This window comes from Lonchura striata, chromosome 1 (assembly GCF_046129695.1).
Source record: "Lonchura striata isolate bLonStr1 chromosome 1, bLonStr1.mat, whole genome shotgun sequence".
NCBI classification, from domain to species: domain Eukaryota; kingdom Metazoa; phylum Chordata; class Aves; order Passeriformes; family Estrildidae; genus Lonchura; species Lonchura striata.
The window spans coordinates 33,897,966-33,911,598 of record NC_134603.1 but is presented as its reverse complement, the minus strand read 5'-3'; the positions used below and the strand labels follow the sequence as shown (position 1 = coordinate 33,911,598).

Below are 13,633 nucleotides of genomic sequence, written 5' to 3'. Positions count from 1 at the left end.
TGAACAAATGTTTGGAAACATACTTGTTTCTCTCCATATTATCCCATCTCTCTATCCCATTATCCCAATATATATGTTAGAGACATATATATTTACATTAATTTTTTAGAAAACAAATGTTAATTTAAAGTTGTATGAAATTCTTGAAGCTCTTAAAACATTCTGTACTCTCCCAATGCTTTCTTAACTGTAAAATATATTTTTGTAATAATGATTTGCAAAACATCTGTATTCCATTTATTTCATTGAATATGACAATTCAGTTACTAGTAGAAGCTAATGTAATTTGTTTCTGAATTGGTTTTTTGGGGTCCCCATTTTAATAGATCATCAAATACAAGCATCCATTTTTTGGGTTGTTAGGTATTTTTATTTTTTTCTTGCCTAACTTAAAATTGTTGTGATACCTTAAGAGCCAAATAAGATGCATTCTTAATTTAGAATTTCAAATTTAAATATATGAATATAGTAAATATGTTGTCAGAAAGAGTAACTGAGGCCTTTTGATTACAGCAGTGACTGCTAATACTACTCCTTTTCTCTCTACCTAAGTATCTACTTGAACTGATGTTTATGGACAAATAAACTATAGATTTTTGTGGATAAACTTTTTTTAAAAATGCAGTAATGCTTACAAATCTTTATTCCTTCCATGGTCTATAAATCTCTTGATTATCACTTTAAATTTCTCTCTTAACTCATTCACATAGGTGACTGACCACAAAATCTCCGGGTGAAATGTTCTCATTATGAGTATGTCTTTATAGGAAAGTGTCTGTGCTCGGCATTTGTTATTGCTACATAACTGTTGGAATTTTTTTGTTAGTTTAACTGAGGGTGTCAATTTAAAATTTTATTCATCTAAGACCTTCCTGTGCCAGAATAGATCTGTTAGGGAGTACCAAGTGGTCTCCGTGTATTAAATTCTTCACAGTATGTGTTGGACAAATAAAAAAGTGAGCAATGGAGCAATCTAGATTTGCCCTAGGTAGTACATTCTACAAGAATGACAAGTACTACCGTAGCAACTTGCTAGACTTAGAGGCCATGGACAGTCTGAAAATAATGGGCTACCTGGCACTGTCTGCTAATCATTGGTCAGCTAATGTACTCAACATAAAATGGACTCCACAACTGAGAGGAGGCCATGGAAGATACGGCCCACATCTTCAACTTCAAACTTCCAGTGACTAGAGAAATCTAGGAAATGTAGATGTCAGTGATACTTTATAGCAGCACTTGTAAATACAGAGCAAAATTGTTCCCAAAATTGGAAGAATAGAAACAGAGACACACCATACCATAATGACCTTCAAGGACTTATAAGAGCTGAACATTTAAGTGGTATCTCCAGCTGCTTCAAGAAAAAACGTTATGATAAAAAATTATCGCTGACCAGGAAGAAATCTGTCTACATGGAAAAATTTTCAAAAGTCAGAAATATTCTCCCTAAGATTTATGTCTGCAGTGTTTGGTTGGTTGGTTACATTTATACCAAAAAAAAGAAAAGGCAGATAGATTTGAGGGCAATGTCAGAACTTGGGCCTGGCAGCCAGTGCCATTCTGGTGGATTTCTGAAAGGCCCAGCAAACAGGGGTGCACAGGGAACATGTACAAGCTGTGGGGTTTTGGAATTCCTTTCTGTCTCTTCCTTAGTACTCTTTCTCCAACATTATGGACCCCTGTTTCACATTTATCCATCAGCCAGTGACACTGGATATTTCACAGAAGGTTCCTGTTCTTTGAATTGCCTGGGAGGAAAATTCTGCTCTCTCTCTGCCTGCTGCATTTCTCACCCAGAAAATTCAAAATGCATTTGGAAAGTGTCTGCAAAAGGTTTTAACTGTCCTGCTAAATCGTTGAGTGCTGCTTTTAAAAACTATCCATTATGTGGAGGAGGCTGCTCACAATAGCCTGGGAACATAAGAGCTGAGCCTGCTTCAGCAGCTGGCTCTCCTTCCTGGCACAGCAGCAGGCTGTCACCGCGCTGCCGGCGGAGCCAGCTCACAGCCACCTCATCCCTCTGTGCTGGGGCACACAGGACCCCTCTGAAAAAAACTCCAGTGTTTTACTAGGAAATGCTGATTAATCAAAATGAACTCTTTCATGGGAAAACATCTTGTCTGACAAACTTCCAAGGAAACAGAGAAAAAATTGCACTGAAAGTATCCTTCTTTTCTGTCTGATAACTGATAAATGGTAGGTGACAGAATTCCTAAGACTTGCTTCTTCAAGGGCCTCCCTCTGCTAGGACTGCTGGCTAGCCAGCAACACAGAGGCCCATGCTCCTGACATAAATCTTATTGATATTATGACAGTATTAATTTTAAAAATCAGACTTCAACCATGGGAAATTACAAAAACTTTGACTTTTCAACATGAAATAAAAGATTTTTCAACAGAAAAGGAATTCTAGTTTATGCTTGTCTTTGCTCAGTAGGGAGTTAACCTTTTCATACTTTGTAATCTCTATCGAAGTCCTGTGATACTGTTGTATCACTTCTCTTTTCCCTTGAGACTAATAATTAAGTAGGTTAGTCAAAACTTGCTGTGTGTGTTAAACACATACTTCTCAAATTCTACCTAACTTCTCAAATAATGCTCTCCAGTTAGAATGTGGATTCCACAAATTTATTGAAGTTGCCTATCAGTTTACTATGTTATCCTTTCAGCTGATTTTCTGTCCTCAGAGTATGCAGTTAAAGGTTATACATATCTGATATAAAAATCAGCTGCTTCCACCATTCTGGGATTACATACAACCATGTAAAGAAAAATGAAATCTAAGTGAAGGACTGGTCAAAGGTATCACTCTAAGTTATATAGTATTCTGATATTGTTCATTTTAAGAAAAGACAACTACACATAGACATTTCAGCAGGAAAAATGTACCTTTTGTTAAAGTACGTGTTATAATTTTCAGTACCTAAACAGTAAATTGATATTGAATTGCATTTTTCTTGTAAACCAAAAAGATAATAAAAATAATCAAATTAATCTAATCACCCAACAGTATTTTTTTTCCCTTTCTCTTTATGTTTAATTTTCAAATGCAATGCTGCTGTTCATGTATCGTGTACTGCAATGTAGTAGAAACAGGGGAAAAAAACCAAAGAACTTAATGAAAATGACGAAGCCTAGATTCCTTCTTTCTAGAGAAGGGAACTGCTTATACGTAGGTAAAACCATTATGGGAAATGGATATTGCTTGGTTTCACTTCACCTTGTAGTTGTCATGTATGCTAGGCATAAAAATAAGAATGATTGAGAGCTTTTGTAACATGTTTCTCTGTAGAGAAAATTTACTTGACACATTTTTTGCCACACATTTTCTTCCAAGGTGATATCTCTGAGAAAATATTCTTATTTCTTATAGGATGTCTTTCAGAAAATACACTGGCTGTAGATGGAACACCACTCTTAAATATTTCTTCTGGTGTTTGTGCAAACTCCTAAAGCATCATTCTTCGCTTTAGATAGGACTCTGTGTCATACTTCTTCTTAGTACTAGTATCAATAGCAGTGTTAGCTCAGTTTTGTTGTCATGGTTCATTTTATGCTTGTAATGCACTGCCCTTTGCACTCACATTGAAAATGACACCTCAACAGTATTGAGTGTAGAACAAACTGTAACACAGTGGTGTTCTTTATACTGACTACTAAATTTCTTTATCCCACTGGAAAATACCTTTCATTGACTTTTATTTAAAGGTAATTTCTCTACGGGAAGTACCAGGTAAATATACCTTAACATTAAGTAAGCAGTCCTTTTTCTGACTTCCTTAATTTTTTCTTGTCTATATGGGATCCACCATTCAGATAAGCCTTTTTAATGATTGCAGGTTTGTTTGAGAAATAGATTTTGGCAAATCCCAAATATTAAAGTGGAATTTGTAGTGGTCTTTGAGTCTGAAAGAAAGCTTGGAAAGCAAGTAGTTAAAGTATTTTGAGGAGGTGATACATGACCCAGTGAATCTTGGAAGCCAGTGAAGTGATGTTTGTTGATATTTGTCAGATACCACATGGAATTTTTGATTTAACTGTTTGTTGTCTATTTCTGTGTTGGAGGAGTTCCCACCTGCCTCTGATGCCTGTCATGCTACACAACTTTTCAGATCCATTTTTTTTTTCCTGCAGCACTCCCAGCTATAACTATGCACCAAACATGGATAAGCACTGGATTATGCAGTACACGGGGCCCATGCTGCCAATCCACATGGAGTTCACCAACGTCTTGCAGCGCAAAAGACTTCAGACCCTGATGTCAGTTGATGACTCTATGGAAAGAGTGAGTGCAAGAAACTGCTGTGAATACAATCTTATAAGCTGGTAACAAAATTAAATTAATTAATTCTTTTTTTACCTTCACCAACCACATTCTGGGGTAAGCCATTATACTATGAGGAATTAATCCACTTTTTCCGGGTGGAATTGAATTCTGATTCTCTGCAACACGAGGCCAGGCTCCTGGCTTTCCTCTTTCAATTGCTGGGTCAAAAAAATAGTGGGCTTTTTTAAAGGGAAAAGTCACTGGGCCTAGTATAAATCCTGGTATTAACAGAAGATGCATCACCTGTGTGTACACACGGATAGACACAGGTGCACACATGACAACTTCTATTCATTTCACACACTCCATTCACAGTTTGTCCTTCCGTTGAAATCTGGGAACTGGCAAATCACAGCAACTCAGGTGTCAGTCTACAAGTGTTTGCAGAAGTTGGGCAATGCAGTGTACTGCTAATTATAGGTAACATGATACATGAGCTATTAGGTTTACTATGTATGACTTTTTGTTCCAAAATCAAGCACCATGACCAAAGATCTTCCCCTAGAGAGATTTCTTTAAACTTTAATAAAAATTTACAGCTTTTTCCCAAGCCCACAACTGTAAGGAATGAGAAAGATGTAGACTAGCACAGTAAATCAAATCTTAGTACCTTTTCCCCTAAAGCTGTAGCAGACATTTTTCACAAGCTGTGTTTGAGTACACAATGAATTTTGGACATACTAGGGCAACTACCCCATCTTTACCATATTCATTCTAATTTTCTGGAATTGTTTAATTGTCCCCCCTGTCAAATGTGAAATTGAACTAGTATGTTGATTATTTTCACAGCACAGTAAAGGCAAGATGTACAAATGCCAGTCTCCAGAATCTGTGTCATCAATGTCATTGATGCCCTGTTTGGTCCTGTGTATTTAAGGGTTATAAATGATGGTTATACACAACTCTGCACAAAACACGTTTTGCTGCACTTAACTCGGAGTTCTTTCTGTGCTGGGTTACAGTTACACCAAATGCTTGCAGAGATGGGAGAACTGGAGAATACCTACATTATTTACACTGCTGACCATGGATACCATATTGGGCAGTTCGGACTGGTGAAGGGGAAGTCAATGCCGTATGACTTTGATATTCGAGTTCCTTTCTTTATTCGTGGTCCAAGTGTGGAGCCGGGATCAGTGTACGTTCCCTTATGTCTCTAGCACAGCTGTTGAGCCTAATGTAAAACATTTCTGAGAGCATGTAATTATCACTCTGTCTAGTTTCATTTCATAAGGGATGTCCTATTATTGCAGAGCAATGAGTCTCATAAACAGGCAATTTTTTCACTTTGCATATTATGAATAAGTTATAATGCAGATGAGAAAACTGCGTAATGCATAGTCCAATAGGATTAGACTTGGGTTTTGGTTTTAAAAACAATGTGCTCATCTTTACTGCTCATTCTGTCATTTAGCATCATGCCCTCATTGTCAGTGAGATAAGAGCAGTGTTGCTGCTGCACCTCCTTGTTTCATTGTGCTTAACTTTTTCTTTGTGATGTCAGTCTGCAGTACTGGCCTATCGTTCTGAATTGTAGACTTCAAAGGGGGTTTTCTAAACTTAGCACTTCTGTAGAGCTTTACATCTTCAAAGGCCTGATAAGCATTAATTATCATTCTATTTCCAAGAGAATGTGAAGACTTACACATTGAACACATGGCAACTATGACCTTTCCTGTTGATTTGCAGTGTGCCTCAGATAGTTCTGAATATTGATCTTGCTCCAACAATTCTGGATATAGCAGGCCTTGACACACCTCCAGATATGGACGGCAAATCTGTCCTAAAGCTTCTGGACTTGGAGAGACCAGGAAACAGGTGGGTCCCATGATCCTTTTTTAGCCAGTTCAGAAGCAAACACCTTAGTAAATCAACAGCTGAGTGGAAAAACAGATTCTGTGAAAATGAGTTGTGTCATGGCAACAACCACAGCTTTCCCATTTCAAGAGTCTCTTAAGTAGTAGATCTATAAAATTGTGTGTATATGTAAGTGGAGAGTTATTTTTTTCATAAATAATTTGTTAACACTTACAGTGGTGTACTTCAGTGCCAGCAGTAAATGTCATTATTTTACTTTCAGGTTTCGAACAAACAAGAAGACCAAAATTTGGCGTGACACGTTTCTAGTGGAAAGAGGGTAATTATTAGGGGTGAGAGAGTTTTGGGAGAGCCTGCCTGCTGGGAACACTCCCTTGTACATGCTTTCCTTTCTGCTTCCTCCTCTTCCTTTTTATGGTTAGACAAGCAGTAAATTTTGCAAGCAAACTGACAGGCATGACTTTTTTCCTAGTTTCCCACCACTGCCTTTGCAATCTACTGTGCTCCCAAATCCCTTTCTCTGAAGAAATTTGAAAGCATGTTTTCCCGGTGATTCTCCTAGCCTCTTTCCCTAACATTGTGCTTGGGCCCACTTTTGTCATTAACCAAATAATTTTCTTTCCAAATCTTGGTTTCAAATCCAGCTGTGTAGAATCCTCTTATCATCTGATTTTTTATTTTCCATCATGTATTAGAAGCATTCTTCATCTTTGTTCTAGCTAAGACTTATGTGCAATTGAGATTCATGACTATAACTGCTCTTCTCTTTACTGATAACTCCTTAAACCCTCTTACCTTGCCAGTTGTTGCCATGAAAATTTTCTCTGGGTAAAAACTTCACAGCATTTTCATTTTGGCACTTTATGACTCTACAGATTATTAAAACCTTTTCTGATGTATTACAAACAGTGTATGAAAGACACATCATAATATGTAAGATACAGCCGAGCTTGTGCTGAGTATGAAAGTCCTGTTGTGTCTTCAGCTGTGTTTTCCAGCCAAGAAAGTATTGCTTCAAAGAGTTTTGCTTTTTGTAAAAACCTACATTTATGTATGAATGGTGCTGAACTGTACCAGTTAGACATATTTTAGCAGCACTTATTTGTCTTCTGGCAATTTTCAGCCAGTCACCTGAGGATTTTTTTCAGTATGTGACCTACATCGAAAGTCAGTAACAGAAATGTGGTGATTTTTTTTCCCTGAGAAGACATTAAACCTTCAAGTAGCTTCACTGTTCAAGTTAAATTCATCGTTAGGGCTTAGAACAAGGTAACTAAAGCATTCCACTTTTTTTTTTTTTTTAATAAGCAAATTTCTACGCAAGAAGGAGGAACCCAACAAAAACACTCAGCAGTCTAATCAACTACCAAAGTACGAGAGAGTAAAAGAATTATGCCAACAAGCAAGATACCAGACAGCCTGTGAACAGCCAGGACAGGTAAGCCACAAGTAACTGCAGTTTTCGAAGTGTCACAGGGAAATACACATTTTACACTATAGGTCAAAAGAATTTGAAGAATATGGCTTTTAGAAGGTAACTAAAATATCACTGTTGTTAATATCTTCAAAGCAAAAGAAAACCAGGCAAATTTCTCTAAGCTGTGGTCAAATTCAAGGTGGTGAGGACCTGGTCCTTCATTTGCTGTGTTAGTACAGAGTTTATCATAAATCTCCCATGCTCAAACATAACATAAAATGACTACTTTTTCTTTGATCATGTGCATTGATAAATATGCACAATAGTTCAGTGATAATTGTTAATAAGGGAGAGAATCTTTGTAGCTGTGAAAGCTTGTATTCACTGGGGTAGTTCAGAATTACCAAAGCGATCTGGTTAGTCCTAAATTTACACATGAATTCATTTGCTGGGATGAAACTGAACAGCACACTTAGTAATAATCATCCTTTAATATTTATCAAAATACTTTAAATAGAAGGGTTCCCTTGCCCAGAAATACTCCCAATTTCAGGTCACTGTAAGGATTCAGACAGTGATACCCATACCCAAGCATTACTTTTACTTCTTGCAGCCTTAATGATTTCAGTGTAACGCCTGACTTTGATACAAAGGTCTAATTGCCTGCTCATAAAACCAGAAATTACTGCAACCCTGACTATTATGCTTACACCTGCATCTCTGAAGTGCACACGCAGGAAGAGAACTAAATTAAGAAAAGCGATTGTGACTCCAAATTCTCGTCAATCCATCCTGAATTAATGCAATACCTATGGTAACATACGAAGATGGATTTACTGGGGAGATGTGTGAGCGAGCTGAACCCTTCTCACTGACACCACCTCCAACCACCCTGGGGCACATGCTGGGGGCCGCAGACAGTGGCTTGTGCCTGCCTTGCCGTCCTTGTAGTCCATCCCCATCCCCACACACCTCCCCGGAGAAGTGTGAGGTGATTTCTCCCAGGCAGCGCTTGCGCTCTCGCCTCAGCTGTTTGCTCAGAGCACTGCAGGCAGCCGTGGGCTGGCGCTGGGATCTCGGGCGGCTCTTTGGAGCGCGGGCACAAAGCCCTCTCTGTGCTGCGCTCCGCTCCGCTGCCACCCATGGTGCCGAGCCCCGGGCAGGTCGTGATCTGCACGGCCAGCCCGAGAGCTCCCCTAGAGAAATGCTCCCTCCCTGCCTTTCTGCCTTTCCCCTTCTCCTGTGGAGTGTAGGGTTGCAGTAATTCTCAGTTAATCACAGATTGGACTGGATTAATGTTTTGGCTGTCACATCCTTGGTCAGGTCCTCTGTCACGGCTCTTACCTCACACATGCTCCTTAAATGCAGCCACTCTTGAAGGGATATACACAATATCACAGTCTCACCCAAGGGCAAAGTTTTCAGGAGTTCAAGCACTGCCATTGTAAACAGAGATTAAGTTTGAAATACGAATGCTTTATAAAAACTAAAGGAGATCAATGAAGTAATTTAGACTGTTAGACACTAAGATGTTTCATTTTAAAGTAGCAAAATATTTTCTTCGAAATTATTCCTTATATTTATTACCTCTTATGCCAAAATCCAGGTTTGGAATAATTACATTTTCACATATGAATAGAAAAGGTTAAGTGTCCTGACCAGATACGACACCTGAAGCAGTAAGAAACCCTGGCCACAGTCCTGCTCTCAGCCCAGGGCAGTAGGCCATCCCATATTGGTGAATCCAGTTTGATCAAAGGGTGAAAGAAGAAGAGCCGCAGGGAGGCTACAAGAGCAATAGTGTTTGATAGTGGGTCTCCCAGCTACAAACTGTCATCAAGGTCTTTTTGATGCTGAAGATATGTTGGCTGCACAGAACCCAGCAGCCATCCCTCACAGCTGGATGAAGGACAGGGCTGAACTGACCTCTTTGAGACCAATATTCAGACACAACTGTTGGCGTGTACACATTATTTTCTTTAAAAAATAGATCAAGGCTGTCCCTGATAATTCAAACATCTTGAAGGCTTCCTGCAGGGATGCTGAATTGAAATATGCCTATGGAAAACTTCTGTTAGGCAGAGCATCATGAGGGGTGGATCATCCTCTGGGGTCATTCAGCCCGTGTGACACAAACGCATTCCTCCCACTCCATCCACCCTCATGCCAGCCTTAGGAAACAAGGCCAGTTTCTCTCTCAAGGACAGACTACCTGTGGTGCTCACAGGAAAGCCAACATAGAATAAGTAAGGTGTGAATTTCAAGACCAGTGCTGAACTTCAATGAGGCATTGCAATGTGAAATAAGTTTCTGCAGGATTTTTTCCATGCAGAGAAGTTCTAAAAAATAAAAAAGTTAGTAGGTCAAATAAATGCACCTTAGTCCAAATGGGTTCCAATGTGAATTTCTGAGCCATCATAGTTTAATACAAGGTTCCTGCAGCAGATTTGCTCTAGTCATTTTGCACCTCTTAGAAAAGAGAAAATATTGCTGTGCATGAATTAACTTTGTTTTATCTTTTGAGATTTGTATAGTCGATTTCAATTACATAGGCGCATATATAGAAATAAAATCTTCATTTAAATTATGGTCGTTTATAATACTTCCTACATTTACTCTACTCAGTTGCAGTTAACATCAATTAAATTAAAATTACTTTCACAGAATGAGTAATTGCTGACAGATTCTAAAATAGTGAAATTACTGGTCTGTGGGAAGCTGCTGCTAAATGTTTGAAACTAGGAATAAGCATGTAGGGAATTAATACCCCATTAAAAGCTTGCTCTTAGTTTAAATTTACTCTAGTCAATACATAGTTTATTTGAAAGGGAGAACACAAGGAAGCTGAAAAAGAAAAAAAATCTTTTTTCCTGAGGTGCGATCCTGAGATCTGCTAGTTCCAAAATCTCCAAGGCTGTGGTACTCAGGGAAATACTTGTTTCAGCTTATTTTCTCCTTAAAATAAAGGAAAATAAAGGAACCTAGCATAATATTTTTTAAATTAAAACTGTCAAAATTCTTATTTTTTAATCCCCAATGTGTATCTGAAAATAGATAAACCTCAAAAACAGAGGGATTTGAAGAGAAAATACTAAACACCTGTAAAATATAAATAGAAAATACCTTCACTGTTAGGTTTTAGTGTATTTAAATTTCCTAGCACCATTGACATGTTGTATCACTTTCATTGTAGATCACATTGTAGATCACTGTCCCCTTGCTGTTTTTTCCTAATCCCCTTTATGGGAGGACAGTTTCCAAGCATTCACCCACCTCGCTGAGAACGTCTCAGAAGTGAGATGTGTATGGGATGTGTTCACTCCTGACTTATGTTCCAGCAGTCATTGACACAGGTCAGCAGTGAGCCCATGCCAAGGAGAGGAGCTCCTGCTGAGCTACACTAGCAGGAACACTGCTAAGAGGTCGTGGGAAGGGAGCGCTCACCTCTCCCTGGTGCCTGTGGGCTGCACCTGGAATGCTGTATCCGGGTTGGGATCTCCATGAGCAGCAGGACTTCAGTGCGCTGGAGCAAGTCCAGGGGAGGACCCCAGTTGGGGTGGAAGTACTGAGAAGGGGCAGAGGTTTGTTTAGCCGGGGGAAGAGAAGGCAAAGGAAGAAGCTAATTGTTTCCTTTGATTAACTGATGGCCAATTAGAGAGAAGACAGACCAAGGTATGTCTTGGAGGTTCACAGCAAAAGGGCTATTAGTAAGAGACAAGTGGCAGCAAGGGAAATTGTAAAGAGGTGCATGGAAAAAAGTGTTACCATAAACATGATTAAGAACTGGAGCCCAAAGAGGCTGTGGAAAGTCCACTCTAGGATACATCCAAACCTAATAATGTTGCTGCTTTGAGGAGGAGGATGAACTAAATGACCTCCAGATGTTCCTTCAGTACATGCTCTTAATTTCTTGCTTGCTTAGTATCTGGCCTTGAGGATTTAATGTTTTCTTCTTCATCCTCAACTTCATAACTTGGGATGTGCTGTTAATTTTATGAATTTTTAAGTGAATTATGCGTTACCTGCCCATGTTATATTTGGGTATAGACCAGATTTCAGCCCCTGCCCTGCCCCAGCTGTTGATCTGAACTCATCCAAGGCACAGACAGTCCCATCAGATCAATCATATTCACTCCCCTGGAAAAGAGAGCAGGAGCTGGTGGGGCTCCCTGTTCAACTTGGGGCTTAGAGAAGGGGAGACATTTCCTTTGTGTTTCCTCCACATCTCCACATGAGAGAATGCTCAAGAAATTATGATGGGAACGGGAGATTTCTTTCATAGTTTGTATGCCAAATTTGTCACCAGTTTACATGGTGTAACTTATTGAGGTCACCTGATTGAGCCCAGTGGGTTTAGCAGTGGATACTGATGGGTTTTAACACTTAAAGGGTTTGCAGGGTATTTTTACATTTCACTGATGTATATTTACCCTCTCAGTAATAAGCTACACCATACAGAAATATTGATTCATCTTCAGTGTTCATCTGCAGCGTTCATCTGCAGCATAACCCTGCTTTTGTTTTAAAATGGGAAAGAGTTGGTGTCAGCTTGTAATAAAGCTTTGTTAATTTTCCAACAGAGCAGAAAAAATAACATGTGAATAAATGTTTCTCTGGATTAATACAACCTTATCGTGACACAAATCTCTTCTCAGTTTTCCACTGGAATAACCTGAGACAAGAATATATGTTAGTTCAGGAGGTTTAGAGGCAAGCTGCTCTTAAATCCTCCAGCAGGTTATTTTTCTTGAACTCATTCCATCTTCTCACTCATGAAATTCTTCTGGATACTTAGCAAATATCAAATAAAACCATGTTAACTGTGTTTTCATTTATACTTTTTCTTTCTATCTTCCCTTACCTAAACGTGTAATTAAGGAGTTGAGTTAATTCATAAGTATTTATTCTTTTTCTCTCCAGTCTGAGTCATAGGAATTTTCCTAAGGCATAATTTTGACTTCTGGGACTTAACACTCTTTCCCAGATCACAGTTACCTTATGAGGTCTGGTGACTGATAGGCTGGATGTCTCCAGTGTGCTGCTCAATCCATTATTTATAATCAGTATCAAATCCATAGCCAAATATGCATTTTCATCCTCTTAGAAAAATTACACAAACCACAATCTTTTTTTTTTAATTTTCCCAATAGGATAAAAAAAAAAAAAAAACCTACTCTCCCCAAATGAGGACTGTGAAGCACTGTGTTTAAAATTTCAGCTCTTAGATTGGATGACTCAGCAGTGAAACCCAGACATGGGTCTGTTTATTTTATGAGCATACATCTCCTACCATCTGCTTGACACTACCTGCCAGTTTGTGAACAGCAAAGGTCTGAAACTTTTAGAGATCCGTGGCCTTGTGCCAGCTCCAATGAGCACTGACAGTGGGCAGAGCAGAAAAATGCATCGTGCTGCCCGTGTTGGTATGACATGAGCTCACACTGTCCTAGACAGGTATAATGTTGTAGCTGCACCTTCCCTGTGCTCTCTTTTCATGTCTCAGCTTTAGGGATGCAAAATATTGAGTTTCCTCCTGAGGAACTGTATCCCAAAACTACCCTGAGGAAATAATGTTTCATTTAGAGAAAATGCCTGAAGACTGTACAGTGAGATTTTAGTTAGATTAGGTCTCAGTGCATTTTACAGTGATCTGAGGCTTTATGGGTAGTCACTGGAGACATGTTGCTGAATCCAAAAATCAGTTTTGTGGTAAATGTGCAAGATTCTTCTGGGTCTGATCCAAAAAGCATGTTTTGTAGCCTGTACTCCTCCTATTCCTCACATATTTTTCACCCTCTAAAAACCTAGCATAAGAATTTAATTTTATTATTGATATTCATATTCATCAAATTATCATATCAGCATTCAGTCAAAAGAATGTCTGTTTGCCATGCTGAAAGAACACTTGCCATCAATCAGCTCACAGATAATATTGTAAAGGAAATTAGAATGGGGCTTATTAGGTGTAGTCTGGTTTGGCTCGAGTATCTATGTTCTCATAAAATAAATATCACAGACCATACATTTGTATAGGTCGGCTTTATGACCAGCTGCAGAGTATGAATAAA

General features: G+C 38.8%; 1 protein-coding gene across 10 annotated transcripts in view; it reads left to right on the top strand.

Moving 5' to 3' along the window:
- The window catches only part of SULF1 (sulfatase 1), a 301,035-nt gene that overhangs the window by 264,822 nt on the left and 22,580 nt on the right, over positions 1 to 13,633 (top strand). For all 10 annotated transcript variants that reach the window (XM_077783290.1, XM_021555564.3, XM_077783280.1 and 7 more), the window contains 5 exons: positions 4,138 to 4,288; positions 5,293 to 5,468; positions 6,020 to 6,148; positions 6,411 to 6,467; positions 7,457 to 7,586. In XM_077783290.1, coding sequence (XP_077639416.1) covers positions 4,138 to 4,288; positions 5,293 to 5,468; positions 6,020 to 6,148; positions 6,411 to 6,467; positions 7,457 to 7,586 — 643 coding nt within the window. The remainder of the gene's footprint in view (positions 1 to 4,137; positions 4,289 to 5,292; positions 5,469 to 6,019; positions 6,149 to 6,410; positions 6,468 to 7,456; positions 7,587 to 13,633) is intronic.